The 16,479-nt window shown below is 38.5% G+C and overlaps 2 protein-coding genes across 3 annotated transcripts in view; one reads left to right on the top strand and one right to left on the bottom strand.

Annotated features, from left to right (window-relative positions):
* The window catches only part of LOC136240463 (mismatch repair endonuclease PMS2-like), a 32,222-nt gene that overhangs the window by 2,061 nt on the left and 13,682 nt on the right, over window positions 1-16,479 (top strand). For both annotated transcript variants that reach the window (XR_010693815.1, XM_066031451.1), the window contains exons 2-10: window positions 5,554-5,640; window positions 6,006-6,108; window positions 6,160-6,262; window positions 6,311-6,391; window positions 6,995-7,086; window positions 7,135-7,213; window positions 10,353-10,462; window positions 10,516-10,615; window positions 10,803-10,887. Coding sequence is in view for 1 of the 2 variants with exons in the window: in XM_066031451.1 (XP_065887523.1) it covers window positions 5,554-5,640; window positions 6,006-6,108; window positions 6,160-6,262; window positions 6,311-6,391; window positions 6,995-7,086; window positions 7,135-7,213; window positions 10,353-10,462; window positions 10,516-10,615; window positions 10,803-10,887 (840 nt within the window). In the remaining variant the exon portion in view is untranslated. The remainder of the gene's footprint in view (window positions 1-5,553; window positions 5,641-6,005; window positions 6,109-6,159; window positions 6,263-6,310; window positions 6,392-6,994; window positions 7,087-7,134; window positions 7,214-10,352; window positions 10,463-10,515; window positions 10,616-10,802; window positions 10,888-16,479) is intronic.
* On the bottom strand, window positions 12,233-14,531 carry LOC136240464 (TNF receptor-associated factor 5-like). The gene has a single exon (XM_066031452.1). The coding sequence runs from the start codon at window positions 14,451-14,453 to the stop codon at window positions 12,333-12,335; it is 2,121 nt and encodes a 706-aa protein (XP_065887524.1). The 5' UTR covers window positions 14,454-14,531; the 3' UTR covers window positions 12,233-12,332.

The raw sequence follows: 16,479 nt of genomic DNA, 5'->3' as shown, positions 1-16,479 counted from the left end.
TTACCGAGGCAGCTGCCTCGGTTGCCTCAATGGTAGCTACGCCACTGTTAAGGTTGCCTCATTCTTTATAAGTTGCAAAAATAACACAAACGTGAAGTTTGTGCTGAATTGATAGCACTGTTGACACGTGAACTAAGGTGGCTTTTACTGAGCCTGTCAGTATGCAAGAATAACCAGAAAATAATGGAAGAATACGGAATAATGGAATATTTAGAGCTGACAGTAACCAGATGCGGGCGGTGGACAGGAAACAGAGAATTTATTTGGAGTGGCCTTACACTACTAGCTTTTTCAACCATGAATGACCCATGAAAATTATGACAATATTTTTCATAGTATATTCATATGTTGCACCCCATGAAATTTGAAGATTTCATGGGCTATGAAAACCCATTACACATGAAAAAGGGATGAAATATTATAATGAAATTGTTGTGAAATTTATGTGAAATCAAAGCCATGAAAAACACAAGAAAATCATGAAAACAGAGTTACTGTATTAAGCTATGAAATACCCATGAAAGTCTATGGCAATGTAAATAGCATGGTATAGACATGAAATTCCACCATGAAAACCACGTGAAAAACCATATTAATGCTATGAAAACATATTGCAATACATGTGCTAAACCAATGAAATATGTATGCTATAGTATGTTCACGTTGAGCTGAATCCTCAAAAACCTTTAATAACTCACGGGTGCAATTACACACGATCTTGAAATTTGGCTCATTTGTAGTACTGCTTGGCCCGCTAAAAATATTTCAAAATCTTTTTGTTCAGATGTTTGACATAATATTTACAGCCAATCAAAATTTTCACAATACGTTTCCTATGGGGAAGCCATATAAATACAGTGTCCATTACAGCCCCTTCCCGAACTTGTAATGGAGCCAAACTGTACATGTCTGTTATTGACAACTTTGCTGTTACTAATAATCATCTGGTTAGCTGAAATGTTAACTCTGTTGAGAAAAAATCCACTTTTAATTTTTAGCTGTTTTTCAGGATTCAGCTCAACATGAACATATTATAGTGTCAGAAAATACTTATGAAACCAATGCAAGAAAATGGGTCGAAGGTGCACAGTACGTCCCGGCCAGTGAGTGCATGCTGCTCGTTGCTATTCCACTTCTGAATCAGCTGCTTGTCTAGATCTAGCTACTTGACAAACCACTGATCATGATGGATTGCAATATGCCATAAAAAATGGTTCCACTTCAGATAGACTGTACGTCATCCACAATATCTTTGAGACTTTACTACAATAACTACAATAAGAATTGTAATGACAATTATACTCCTAAATTAATGGTACCTGCATATATGGAGTTCACCAGTTTGTTTTCATTACTTTGCTGTTTATGGTGGTTGCAAAATCACACAATTGCAAGCGTACCTGTGACACCTGCATATAATTTTGCGCGTGTTAATAATGATATAAGACATTACATGACATGCACTAAAACCTCATCATGATATCTCTGGATTTAAATGTGTTCTTATTATCTTCACCCAGCGAGCTTAAGTCGGTCTGGCACTCTCCCTGTTACAATTGTCCACTGTTGCACTGTTTCCCCTTCATTTCACGAGGCCGGGAACACTTACAAGTAGTAAAACTTAGCTGTACCTATGTTGAACCAAACTGATCGGTGACATGAATCATATGACACGGCTGGCGACTGACGACATTAGCTACCTGAAGAACCAATCTAGTAGAGCAACAACAGCAAATTAACACTTCAGTATCATTGTATCAGCTCGAGAAACACACGGAAATCTGATGCGCTCCACTTCCACCTGGCTGCTCCCGTTGTTAAAGAAATCATTTCTATGGTAATTCTGTTCGATCTAAGTAATGCGCAAGTTAAGGAAAGTTTTGTTTAGCTGATAGCCAGTTGTTTTCAGGATGGAAACTGTCGCATAAGTGCTCTGGCAGACATCACTGATGTTAAGTCCCAGGCGCATCACCTGGCCTTAGAGCGGGTCGGCCGTTACTTGCTGGTGCATCTCGAATCCGGACTCGTAGCTAGCTATACTCCTGTACTCTGCTGGACACAGTAAGCAACTAGTCCCCTGTATGTCTGTCTCGTAAATTGCACATGCAGCGCTCCCATTTTATGCCAAGGGCTTAGTCTTGGTTCAAGTCTACCGTACCCGTATGCCGGCCGGCTACTGAGCTATCTATTGTTAAGCCTTGGAGTAGAAATCATGGCTTTCAAGATAAGTTAATTTCTTCACTGAAGTGCCAGCCTCCATTAGTTTTCTTCATAGAGAGTATAGTAAAACCTGGGTTTATGGTTTCTTCCAGACCGATCCGATGGTGCCCTCTAGGGGCACTGACTTAAGAATATAGTAATTAACATTGAGCATTATATCCATGTATGGTGTTCATGTGTATGTATGGCTTGCTATACTGTACGTACGTAGCTACATCATACATATGCATTCTCACTCCTGGACCTTGCTTGATCTGTAGTGAAATCAAAACTTCAATGAGAACAAACACACGTACGGCATATATAGTAATAATTAAATATAAATTGAACATTAACAATTATATATCCCTTTTATTATAGGAATTCATGGATGTCTTAGTATTTTGGGTAATTCATGGCTGAATCATTGGTAGAGGTTGGTTATGTGTAAAAGTAGCCAGGCGTTTCATAAGAATTTCATTGGTAACATATTTTGTACATTGTAATTTCATAGCCAATTCATTGGCAAGGCTTTGACATGTTCAAGAAATCAAAATTTTCATGAGAATTTCATTGGTACCTATTTAACATTTTATAATATCACAGGTGATTCATGGGTAACAATTTGGCATGCTAAAGCTTTCATGGGAATTTCATTGGTATCATATTATCACATTGTACAGTTTCATAGCTTATTCGGTTTTGGCATAGAGAACAGTTACATTAATTTACATGATTTTGATGTAAAATTCATTGCATTTAGACATATCAATGAAAAACCCATAGAGCTTAGATCATAATATTTTCATGGGTTTTTCAAGTATTTCATGGGCTTTTCATGGATTTATCATTATTGAAAAAGCTAGTAGTGTTACCAGCAAATTTTTATCCTTAGTCCTCCATACAGACTAATACATTTTGGGAGTGTTTGCAAATCCACGAAAACTTAGTTTTAGCAACATGGTTCAACCTCGAAAAAATTGCCCCTCGAAATATTTGGGCTATATCTCACCCTGTACAAATTACGTACATAGTATCCGGAAATTATGCAGTTGTTTTTGTTTTTATCTGCTTTTCCAGTTATGCAGTGCATTTACCTTATCACGTACTCGTGAGATAGCACACTACATTGGTACATGCTGTTAGAATGTGCCACCTCTTCACCTCACTATGTGACACAGACCTGAGAATTGGCAGTAGCCGTTAGCCTGCATCATTTTTTACATACTTAGTCTTGTGGTGGTTTGGTGAAACTGTACAAAAACTTTGAGCTCTGGAATGTTTATTGGGTGAAGTTTACATGTTGTGTAACTGCTGTGTTTACGTTATGATATGTCCACAGCAGCATAGCAGTACTACGTTATTTGTACGACACTAGGATAAGCCCAATGGACGTGTCAAGAGATGGTTTGTATGCCCATTGTAAGCAGCATAGCCACTGGAAGTGATAAACTTTGTGAATCCTTTGAAACAATACATAATCAATTTGAAACGGATTGGAACTGCCAACATTCCAGTAGCGCCAAATGTTTGTACACAGTTTCACCAGACTTGTTTTTTAGAGTTGGGTACCACGAGACCACTTAGCACTAAAGGCATAAAATGCTGCCACAAATTGCTGCATGAGATGGGCTTTGTGAATACTCCAGACCCTTTACTCCAAAAGTACAGAGGACAGTGCTCTGATCATGTGAGACTAAGTAGTAGGTATGTGCGTTTATGTGTGTGTGCGTGTGTGCGTGCATGTGTGTGTGAACAAGAGTTACTGTGTAGCTATGTTTGCGCTGCTGCTGACTGAGGTCTGAATATTGTTGATTGGTGATCAAACCATGTGTGTGCTAGCCAGCTATCTACTCAGCAATCATAGCATGATGGCTTCAAGTTGCTGTTACCAGTCAACAAGACCTTTGTAAAAGTCAATACCAATCACCATCTCCAGAATGGCTTTGCAAGCCCCTCCCAAACTACATGGGAAAGTGGTCTAGTCAGAGGAGGTAGACCAAAGAGGAGTTTGGAAGCATAATAAGTGCAACAATAGTTTTTTATGTCAATTGCATTTTTGAGATTGTAAGGTGGGGTATAGCATTGTAAGGTGGGGTATAGTATAGTAAGGTGGGGTATAGCATCGTAAGGTGGGGTATAGCATCGTAAGGTGGGGTATAGCATCGTAAGGTGGGGTATAGCATCGTAAGGTGGGGTATAGCATTGTAAGGTGGGGTATAGCATAGTAAGGTGGGGTATAGCATCGTAAGGTGGGGTATAGTATCGTAAGGTGGGGTATAGCATCGTAAGGTGGGGTATAGCATCGTAAGGTGGGGTATAGCATCGTAAGGTGGGGTATATAGCATTGTAAGGTGGGGTATAGCATCGTAAGGTGGGGTATAGCATCGTAAGGTGGGGTATAGCATCGTAAGGTGGGGTATAGCATTGTAAGGTGGGGTATAGCATTGTAAGGTGGGGTATAGCATTGTAAGGTGGGGTATAGCATTGTAAGGTGGGGTATAGCATTGTAAGGTGGGGTATAGCATTGTAAGGTGGGGTATAGCATTGTAAGGTGGGGTATAGCATTGTAAGGTGGGGTATAGCATTGTAAGGTGGGGTATAGCATTGTAAGGTGAGGTATAGCATTGTAAGGTGGGGTATAGCATTGTAAGGTGAGGTATAGCATTGTAAGGTGGGGTATAGCATTGAAGGAAGGCAGCAACATTGAATGGTGACTGTGATTCCCATTTCTAACCTGCGGCCAATTGTTGCTATTGTTCACCTGGAGGCTTCCTTTCCAACTAGGGCACATGCCACTACAGTCTTAGTGAAGTATGCTGCATAAGATGACTCTTGGGTATTTATTCACACTGTGTTCTTGAGTGGGACTCCTCTCTATGTCTTTCTAGCTCACCAATAAGGCATTTACTGCATCTGTGGCTTGGCAAGAGATCTCGTGTGATTTATACATAGCCCAAATTTAAAATAAAAAACTAACCTATTCAGTGGGGCAACTTATTGTGCCAATGCTGTGTACTTGTCATATTTCATCACTTGGGAGGTATTTCAGTCCCGATGAGGTCCAGTAGACTTTTCAATGTAAAACCATTGGGCTCACGTGCACGCTTCCAAGCCATGTGATGCTGCTTACTGCTACACTGCATACATGTAGTAATACAAGTGAGGAGATAACTAGCATACGACAATATAAATAGGAACATTGCAAGGTGGCCATCCCCAAATATGTCATTTGTGTACAAAGTTACCTGTCTAATGCAGCCACCTGCTTAATAAGGCCACTGTGTAATAAGGTCAGGATTTTAATTTCAAAGGTGACCAGGCTTCATTGTATGTTTGTTATTTTACATCCAGAAATCAGGCTGAAGGAATATGGTAAAGAAACAGTAGAGGTGATTGATAATGGTAGTGGTATCTTGCCAGCAAACTATGAAGTTTTAGGTATTGTCCTTCTGTCTGTGTGTAGTGTTGTATATAATGTATACATATGTGTTACTACAAACGAAGGGGGTAATTACACAATAGTTATTTATGTTGCAGAAGACAACTGTATTTTCTATTAGAATGTTTAATAAAATTCATGCATTCTGTGTATCAGAGGTGAAATAATGAATAAAGATCTTGGTTGCTGGCAGTTTTTTTGGTGCTATTTCAAAGACTTAGTCCAATTTAACATTCAAATAACAACAGATACTTTTAAATATTACCTCTCCTCTCCCTGTTATGTAGTGCAGGAAAGTTGTTTGTTGTGTTGACATTATTGCAACATTTTCATAATGGCAGTACTTCTATTCATCTTGCTGTAGCATTGAAGCATTGTACTTCTAAAATTAGTGAGTTTGCAGATTTGGCCACAGTGGGAACATTTGGGTTCCGTGGAGAAGCACTGAGTTCTCTATGTGCTCTAAGGTGTGCATGTCACCACGACCCCTGGTACTGTGTCATGTTGATTACCCTTAGTGACTTGGTTGTTGTCACTCGTCATGCATCACAGTCAGTTGGAACAAAGTTGACATTCGACACTCGTGGAATACTTCAGTGTCAAGAAGCTTGTGCTAGGGAGGTGTGGTAATTGTTGTGATGTTGCTATGGTGATGGTTGTGTACTGCAGGTAGGGACCAGTGTCAGTCTCAGTAGATTATTCTATACTTTGCCAGTAAGGTATAAGGAGTTTCAGAGGAATTTGAAAAAGGTATGATGTCTTTAGAAGACTTGTTAGTTTCACATGTATAGGCACCAGCCGATTATGCCGGCATAATTTAAAGCATAATAGGTGACCAAAAGCATCAAGCATAATGCAAGTAATGCCAGCATAATAGGACGATATTTGAAAATTTAATTAAAACTCGCAGTACACGCACCTGAAAGAAAGCAAATATTCACTGCCAACAGTATTATTAGTGGATTTCATGTTTAAAAACATGTAATATAATTTATTAAACCGTTTCTTTGTTGGTTATTCACACTTTGCAGAAATAAGATCGAGATACTCTAATAGAGCAGTCACTTACTCTAATACAGCAGTCAGCAAAGACTGATATATTCTAATAAAACAGTCAGTACTAGAGCATAATCTTGATTTTGAAAGCATAATTTTCAGCATAATAGGCTTAATTTTTGGGAAATGCTCAAAAACATAATAGGTAAAATTTTGGGCATAATAGGCCGGAGCCTACACATGTAGTCAACAGTAATGACGTATATCAATAGACCTAAGATAAGATCTCACATATGTAACTACTATTACACAGTATCCTGTTAAAAGTACACATCTTATTATCTTATTTCACTACAGGAATACAACAAATTCATTCAGATGTTACAAGGTTATTGTTTGATCTCTACTAATGTCAAGCTGCTGTGCTACAACCAGACTTCATCGTCACGGTAACCATACACTATTGCATCATTCCTTATACCACACCCACCCAACAGAGGACGTCAGTTAGTTTTGTCAGCTGGACCAAACTCTTCTATCAAGGATAACATTCTTAATGTGTTTGGATCCAAACAGGTGTGTGTGTGTGTGTTGTGTAGTCTGTGTGTGTGCGTGCGTGTGTGTGTATGCGTGTGCGTGTGTGTGTGTAGTGTGTGTGTAGTGTGTGTGTAGTGTATGTGTGTGTATTGGCATTAGATCATGTATGTTCAATGAACATTGAGCCTGCTATCATTGCTGAATTATTGTTAGTGCATTTAAAGCTGTAGTAACAGCGAAGACCTTGCATTGCATTCCAGCTATACTGTAGTCATTTGTTATCAACTACACAGTCATTTTCTTACAGTCAGTATTAAGGCTGATTTCATCTTCAGCTACTTTTTCACCTGGGGTACCTGTAGGAATTTTGGTTGGTGTCAATTGTTGTTTGGTGACTTCTTATTGCCTCCACCACCAGTGGCAATAGATATTCAGCTTACAGGAATGGAATTAAGTCAGATATGTTTGAAAAATAATCAGTGGTTATTGTGACTGATCTTTAAGCATTGTGTGTGGTTACCATAAATCAACGATTAGTAAACTACTCTAATAGAGCAGTCAACCTTGTGTTTGGCTAAATTATCTGTTTCCAATTTATCATGTCATTGGTTGCTGTTATATGGAGAGAACATTTTGAGTATAACACACATAAAAGGTTTTGGAATTTTATTTTGGGATAGATTAAATGTCAGTAAGACTCACAATAGTCACATGGCGAAAACTACAAACCTGAAACAAACAGGGCGTCTGGATTCAGTGGAATGGAATGGTGGACTGGAATGGTGGAATGGACTGGTGGAATGGACTGGAACGGAATGGTGGAATGGACTGGAATGGTGGACTGGAATGGAATGGTGGAATGGAACGGTACTTTGGTAATTTTAATTGGTGGTCACCTCTTTATAAAGACCACCCTCTAACAAAGACCACCTCTTTATAAAGACCGTTTTACTTTAATGTTTAAATTGTTGCTATCTTGTTGTTTTAGAGTGTATCCCCATATAATGGTCTTATTGATCAGTTGTGTGCCACATGCCTAGAAAAGTTAGAGTGATGTCTGATTTGTAATACAGCAATATACCCCATGCAAAAACAGTTTGGCTGTACAAAAATGACGTCCCCATCAAACTAAAAGTAACTAACAACTAAAGGAGCTAATATCTGGCAAATAACTTGCTATATAATTTATAAAAATTTGGTCCTTTATCATTGACTCGTACAGTCTTGCTTCATTCCTAATTAATTCCCTGTAACTTTAATTGGCTAGTAATTTTTTCTCCTCTACAATGCCGGACTATTGAGAAAGGTACCAATTTAATAGCCTATTAGACTTACAGGGAATTAATTAGGAATACAGTCAGACTGCACAAGTCAATGATAAAGGACTAAGGTTATTGTAAATTATACTTGGTTGCCAGTATATGTGAGGGGGCATAGGAAAAGGGACCTATAGAGACTTTTTAACTTTTGAGTAAAAGTCAGTAAATTTCCATTTATTGTTAGGTAATTATAGTAAATTACATACATTGGGAAATGACACTTGTATTTAAATTCTTCTTAAGTATGTGAAACAATTTAGTATTGACTTGAAATTTGAAATATGAATAGCTGGTGAGTTGTAGAATTCTTTGATTAGCATAACTCAAATTCCATATTAACCACTATAGGTCCCTTTTCCTATGCCCCCTCACATTCATTTCTTGGCCTCACCAGATATTAGCTCCTTTAGTTGCCAGTTGCTTTTAGTTTTGTGGACACATCCTTTTTTTGTATAGCCAAGCTGTTTTTTTATGGGGTATATAGCTATTACTGTATTGTATCATAAATCAGATATCACTGGCTTTTCTAGACATAACATGTGGTACACAATTCATCAATAAGACTGTCTTATAGGGCTCTAAAACAACAATTCAGATATTAAAGTAAAACGGTCTTTATAAAGGGGTGGTCTTTGTTAAAAGGTGGTCTTTTTAAAGAGGTAACCCTAATTGAAATTACCTAAGTACCGTTCCATTCCACCATTCCACTATTCCATTCCATTCCAGTCCATTCCACCATTCCAGTCCACCATTCCATTCCACTGAATCCAGATGCCCAAACAAACAAAGTCAACAACTGTTGTGAACATTTATATGTAACAACTTCCACAATCCTCACCATGAATTCAAAAACTTTAGCTCATGTCGAGTAGCATTCTTTAACTCGATATTAAAGACAACAATTTTTGTATCTCCATACTAAGTTGAGCTGAATCAGTCTGTTTCATACACCTTGCAGTAATATAAATTTTGCATATATTTTGCTTTTAAGTGGCAATAAAGCAAAGTTTTGATTCAGATACATTGTTACTTGATATTGCGGTATAACTATTATCGGTATACCTTAGTTAGATGCCATTTTAGACCTCTATTACTAGATCCAAATACAGCTTTTAAGCATTTTTACTCAATACAGAATTGTATTGGCAAGTTCATTGAATTATATTGTTGTACACCAGTCTTAATCCTTTCATATGTAAACTTTACAAGACTATTTTTTAATTCACGGTATTGCGGTGTTAAGAAAGTAGACGGTATCAAAAACAGAGACTGCAGTTTAACTAAATAATTGGTATATTGTTCAGTGCTATAAAGAATGATGAATACAACCCGTTATCACATAGTTGAGTATTATTGTGTGAACATCACTTGTGTAATCAGTGGTGGATCCAAGGAGAGGGCACATGGGGCACGTTCCCCTCCCTCTTAAAAAAAAAGAAAACTTGATAAGAGATGGAGACACTCTAATAGAGCAGTCAGTAAAATACTCTAATAGAACAGTCACCTCATTTGCTGAATATGTATCTGCAGCACCATCCCATGAGCAATTTAGCCTGCTAAGATTATTTTTGCAAATGATGGTCCTTTGTATGCTATTCAGTTCTGTATGGCAGTTTACTTTAGGTTCATAACTAAACTATATATTCATGACTGTCACTGATTCCTTTGCAACTCTTGATCAGTTCAACTACATCAGAAATAATCCTGAAACATAGCTTCTGAGGGTTGTGTTCCCCCAGACCATGTGCTCATATAATATATTATACATACCACCCTGGTGCACCCCCCCTTGTCAAACTCTGGATCCGCCCCTGGTAATCAAGTAACTTCTGTATTCTATTGTATTGGTGTTTACACAGCTACAAAACATAGTGGAGATTGTTCACAAAGACTCTGTTGTTAATGGTGACAACTTTGAGGATGAGGACACTGGAGTTGTGTATGATACGGATGTGATGAAAATGTTCCGGTACACTATGGTCGATTTGTGTGCCACATATTTCACTTCTATCTCATTCCCAGTATCACTGGGTACATTTCCAGGTGCAATCATGGATGTGGGCGTGGCTCTAATGATCGGCAGTTTTACTTCATCAACAACCGACCATGTGACCACCCCAAGGTGATTCCCCCTAACATGAGGCCAAATACATGAACATACCAAAGTACATTGTATGAAGGACTTGTACTATATTCTGTAGGCTTCTGTGTTCGTATTGACTCCTAAACTCAGAAATTTATAAAAGATTATTCGTGTACTTGGCCCCATGCCCTATTGGGTTATTCATTGTCCTACATGTTCATTACAGCTTGCTCGTGTGGTCAATGAGACTTATCACTTGTACAACAGACACCAACAACCTTTTGTGGTGTTGTGTGTCAGCATGGACCATGGTAAGTGGTGATGTCACTGTGAGATTATGTGATGTCATTGTGGTGTCACAGTGGGATCACGTGATGTGTTTATTTGTGTGGACCCTGTGGTAATAATCTTTACTATGTGCGAAGATAGTTGATCACTTCTATAAAACAATTTAATACCATCTGCAGCAATATAGTCTTACAAGTGTAGTTAGCTTTCTTTGATGAGTGGTGTGTAGACATGGCTATGTTCTAAACTTTTTAGATAATATTCTTAATGTACACAGGTGGCATACAAAATAGTTAGCTTTATGACTCGGTGTATATCTCATATACAGTGGAACCTCAATTATCCGGACTCTTGATTATCCGAACACCAAATAAACTGGGTATTTTGTCAACAAGTGTATGCTTTATTAGAGTAGTTGAGCAAAGCTCTGTATATAAATGTATGGATGTTCGATTTTACGTACTATTTGATTATATGAACACCCTTTCCCCCAAGTAGTTTGGATAATCGAGGTTCCACTGTACCATCACAGTTTAATTGTTAGCACTTCAACTGTTCATTAGAGTGGTCTCTCTGTCCCACTGAAGCCATTTAAATAGTTATTCAACCTCCTGGAAATGAATAACTCCAATGGACTGAATTTGAAAATAATACAATAAGCGAATAGAAGCCATGTGTGTACTAAACTACAATACAGCACAGTGTCAACTGAAACCATTCACAACTACTTTAAGAAGTGGGGTAGAAACTACATAAGCCCCCAACCCTGTATGTAGAATATGTGATTAGTTACCATCAAACATCTGGCTTTCTCTTGGTGGGATTTAACTACCGTATTTGTTGTTCAAAAAATCAACATGGCAACTGTTTAAACTCGACTTGATGCCTCTACTTGATGTTTGAAAACCTTATTTTCAAAATCAATTGTGCTACTATTGAAGGTACAATGTTTGACCGAGGTTATTAAACAATTTGGTTGCTGATTTGATCATATAGCTGAATGGACTATACTGGTGGTACTAAGACCATTAATTTTGGTGATATTGGCAGCTTAAATTTGTCCATAAAAAATACACTTGTATGGGCAGATTACAGGGGATTTATTACTTCTTGCAATATTGGAGAGTGAAAAGCGTAGAGCGTGGTATGGCTTCTTACATGTTAACTTGCCACAAACACACATAGTTCACTCCCATTATGGTGGTTGTTTATTGTTATTATTCCTAATTTGAACTATAGAACAACATTCTTTGGTCAATTAAAGAAGCCATGTGACGCTCTACACTTTTTGAATTTTACCTTCTGTGTTGCAAGAGGTAATAAATCCCCTGTACCAGCTTGTTTAAAAGTGTGTGCAGTGCCGACAGATTTACAATTTGAATAATTATTATAATAGAAATATTGGAAAATATAATGATCATTACATGTTTATAATACAGGATGTACAATCCCCATAATACTAGTTTCATCAACTAATGATGCAATCTTTGGAATTACCGGTCTTTGTTGCAGTGGCTTCCACTTTAAAGTAGAGACTATCGTTTATGATATACTGCTTGGTTTTCTCAAGTTCCCGCACAGAGATAAATTGACGTTGTCCCCACAACTGGTTGTTGTTGTAGTTTGAAGGGACACGACCAGCTACTTCCTTACCAGTGCTGCTATTAGGGAGCCATATTGCCATCTTGTGGTGGTGATCATTCTCAACTTGATTAAGCAGTGTGACATAAATGCTACCTACAAAAGGCCAGGATAAAAGACTGTCATATTCTCCTTTTAGAAGTGCGGCATATACACACATATACCTTGAATGCCCGGGGTCAGAAACAATCGCAACATTAAGCTGAAATTTGTATTTTCCCACACCAGTAGTGAAGAAAGGTGAGGTCAAGAGTGCAGTGTTATTTTCTTTAACTTTCTTGTATCCTTCAAGTTTTAGTATTACAGGAGATACTGGCTCTGGTAACTGGGTAGCTGTCTCGGCCATTGTTGTGAGGTAAAGTCTCCAGTTGGACGTCTCCATGCTCTTAGCCATCAACTTGTAGCCGTACATCCAATAGTCAATGTCAGTATGCTGAGACCGTTCTTTTGTATGGCTTTGCAGTGACACCATCTTTGCTTCTAAACCTTGTAAGAGTTGTAACACAGTCTGTTTAGCTGAAGCTACTTCTTCATCCAAAGTAATTAGATGATCTTGTACATTACTGAATTTACCTTCTAGACTAGAATATTTTGCTTCCAGAGCACTAAGACTTGCTCTCAACTCTGCATTCTCTTCTTCTACATCTTGAAGACTGTTTTCATGGTAAGAGTTTGATTGGTAATAATCATCATCGTCAGAGTAATGTTCACCATCTATATACTCTTGGCACGAACCACCACCATTAGTATTTGTCATTTGTTCCAGCTGCTCCTCTATTAGTATCATCTTGGCTGCACAGTTGTCGTACAAATTCTTCATCCTGCTTTCCACAGATGTTGCTTGCCGGGTATTATTTGTGAGTTGGTTTTTCAACTTGTCGAACTGACTCTGAAGACTTGCACACTTTGACTCCAAGGCAGACACAGTTCCCTTCAACTGCTTGTTCTCCTTACAAGTGGCAGAAAGGTCATCTCGTAGCTGAGCATGTTGACTACTTAAAGTGGACAAACTTGACTCTAAGATGGTGTTCTTCTCACAAAGTTCAGTGACAGCTTTACTTCTCTTTGCTTCATTTTCTTCATGAACATGTAACATAGAGAAAAGGTTACCTTCTAGTTCATTACATTTGGTCTCTAGAGTAGACACCTTTGCCTCTAGCTTGCTAGTTGTTCCAAGTAGGTTTGATTGGCTTTCTTTCTGTGACTTGTTCTCTTTTTGTAATTCACTGATCGTAGAGCTTACTAGAAGCCTGTGCTGCCCTGAGTTAGAATCAATGTGTATACTTAGCCGAGATCGTTTTGTCTTTGTCTTACACCCAAGATCAAGAAAAGGACAACACACCATTGTATTGGGGCATGCTGTGTCCAAGTGATGCTGTAATTCACTGTATTTGATCTTCTTTGAACAGTTGGGACAAGGAACAGGATACTGGGTACAAACCTGGTAGTGTATTTCCACTACTTCAGTGTAGATTCCTTTGTGGCCACAATGTGGACAAGAAAATGGACGAAACTTACAACCCTTAGCATGGTTCTTGATTTGATGTCGTGGCAAAGTCATGTCGCACTTCTTGTGAGGACAATTCACCATCACGTGTATACACTGGCCATTTTGTTGGCCCCGCGACAGGTGATTCTTGAGAGCATCATATCGTCCCGTCCACTTACAACCTGCCGACCTCAGAGAACAATAAACTGTGGCTTCGTTTATCGCTTGTTTGAACTGCTTGTCGAGCACTCCCTTAATAGGTTGTGCCTTACAGAGCGGGCACTCGTTCTTCGTCTGTTTGACGCGGTTGATGCAAGCGTTACAGAAATAATGGTGGCAACATTCTATTGCGAAAGGATTCTTCAGTATCTCCAGACATATCGGACAGTCAAATTCTTTCAGAGGAACATCTACGAAACGTGTCTCGAAGTTTTGACCTTGAACGTATCCTTCCGCCATGATCACGTGATTTAACAAGTATTCGAAGCGGGGGGAACGACACCTCTACAAACCATGTACACCCTTCAGCTATCAAATCACAAATTTCGAGCAATTTCGCCCACTTAAAACTGCTTGAAACTCATTCTCATTTTAAACAATAACGTACTAGCTCACAGTGATAGCTACAAAACTAACCCCTCACAAATCAAGGGGTATGACACCTCTACAAATCCATATCAAAAATAGCCTATGAAATTGCGAACATTAGTAAATTTACCAATTGTCCGTATATTTTCTCGTAAACCTTGACTGAGCACCTGGAGTCGTACGAATACGCCATGACAGAGCGTCCTCGCCATTCTGCTTCTCACCCAAATTACGCTGAGCTTGCCGATGTTAGGGTCCCAGAATAGCTAACAATGGCATACACGCCGTTCGTGATGTTGTGGATGACCCTCTCCAGTATAGACTAGAAATTATAGAAGAAGATGCTGAAAACTCGGACAGGGTAAAGGTTAGATACATTGGTTACAGCAGTAAATACGATGAATGGAGAACAAGGAATGAGATAGTTGAATTGAGTGAGAATGACACAGATGATGATGATGATGAACAGCCTTCCATGGCTAGTAGTAGCCGAGGTAGTAGCATGACCGTGACACCGGCACTTCCCTATTCTTTAGTATTGTTAGTTGCTCAGACAATTAAAGATTTGCTAATCTCAAGCAGAAGAGGAAGCCCTACGTGCAGTTTTGTTAAGCCATTCGGCAAGGTTGTGTTTGACTCATTGGCCATTAGAGGTGTCCTGGCCCAGAGACGCAGAGTGCACAGGCAAATATATACCATTCCACGCCTTAGCAGGTTTGACGATTTGTTTGGGGAAAGATGGTACATTCGTGGGTTAAATGTAGCAGGGGACTTTTGCTACGTAATACCAGGCTCAGTAGAATTCTACTTGAAGCAACAGAAAGGTAGAGCTGATTACCAAGTACAGGCTGATGGTACACTGTTAAAGAATATTTATGGCCAATGTTACCAGCTAGCTTTTTCATTTATTAGAGGTGACGGAACTTTATCTCAGTGGGATGAAATCTTGCAACAATGCAATGCATGACTTGAGTATGTATATTTGTATCACCGCTTGAACACATACAAGTCATGTTACAACTCATTATAATTTTAGGTATAGTTTAAGTATATATATTTGTATCACTGCTTGAACGCATACAAGTCATGTTACAACTCATTATTTAGGTATAGGGTGAACATTGTCACTATCTAAATTATGTACATCAAGGAGGTCAAACTGGTTACAATGATCACGGCTCATCGTCACCTGTTTCCACTACTCATTTTTTGTTCAAAGTAAATTATTCTTTAGCCTTACAGCACCTTGCATTGTGGCCTATCTGTTTACAAGTTTTACACACGTGTTGTAGCTTTTGGCAAGCATAACCACTATCCTCCAATTTCTCTAGCCTATTGAGTTTCAGCAGGATTTGTTGTAGGCTGTCTTTGTCGTGATGATTTGTGCTTCGGAAATAATATTTGGTAATTTCGTCATTCAGTTTTTCTAACCCTTGTTGGGAAAAAGGAGCAATTGTCTTGTATTTCTCAAGAAACTTTGAAATATGGGAAGAAAGTAGGTGTGTATATGGGGTAACATTCTTAGATTGGTAAACACTGATAAACAGCCTGTGCCATTTTGCTGCATCTTTTTGAAATTCTGTGTGATTTACTGGTGTGGTAGATGTAAGTGATTTATATAGTTGTAAAAAGTCAGCCCAAAGCTTCTGAACATTTGCACTATTTGGAATGGTTGGAAAAAGGACTGAAATATTAATTTTTGCAAAAAGTCTCAGTTTTTCAGATCCTGTAAGATCTCTCCATTTAGGCTGTTTAGAAGCTTTATCCTGATAGAAATGAAAACATATTTTACATTCTTTCAAGAAGTTTTCGTAAACTGTCAAAAGTGGTACAGAATCGGATCTAGTTTCCTTTGATCTAGATTCCCTTTTGTTTAAATCGTCTTGTCTTTGTAATT

This window comes from Dysidea avara, chromosome 12 (genome assembly GCF_963678975.1).
Source record: "Dysidea avara chromosome 12, odDysAvar1.4, whole genome shotgun sequence".
NCBI lineage: Eukaryota > Metazoa > Porifera > Demospongiae > Dictyoceratida > Dysideidae > Dysidea > Dysidea avara.
The sequence above is the reverse complement of the archived record's forward strand: the minus strand, read 5'-3'. Positions and strand labels throughout refer to the sequence as shown.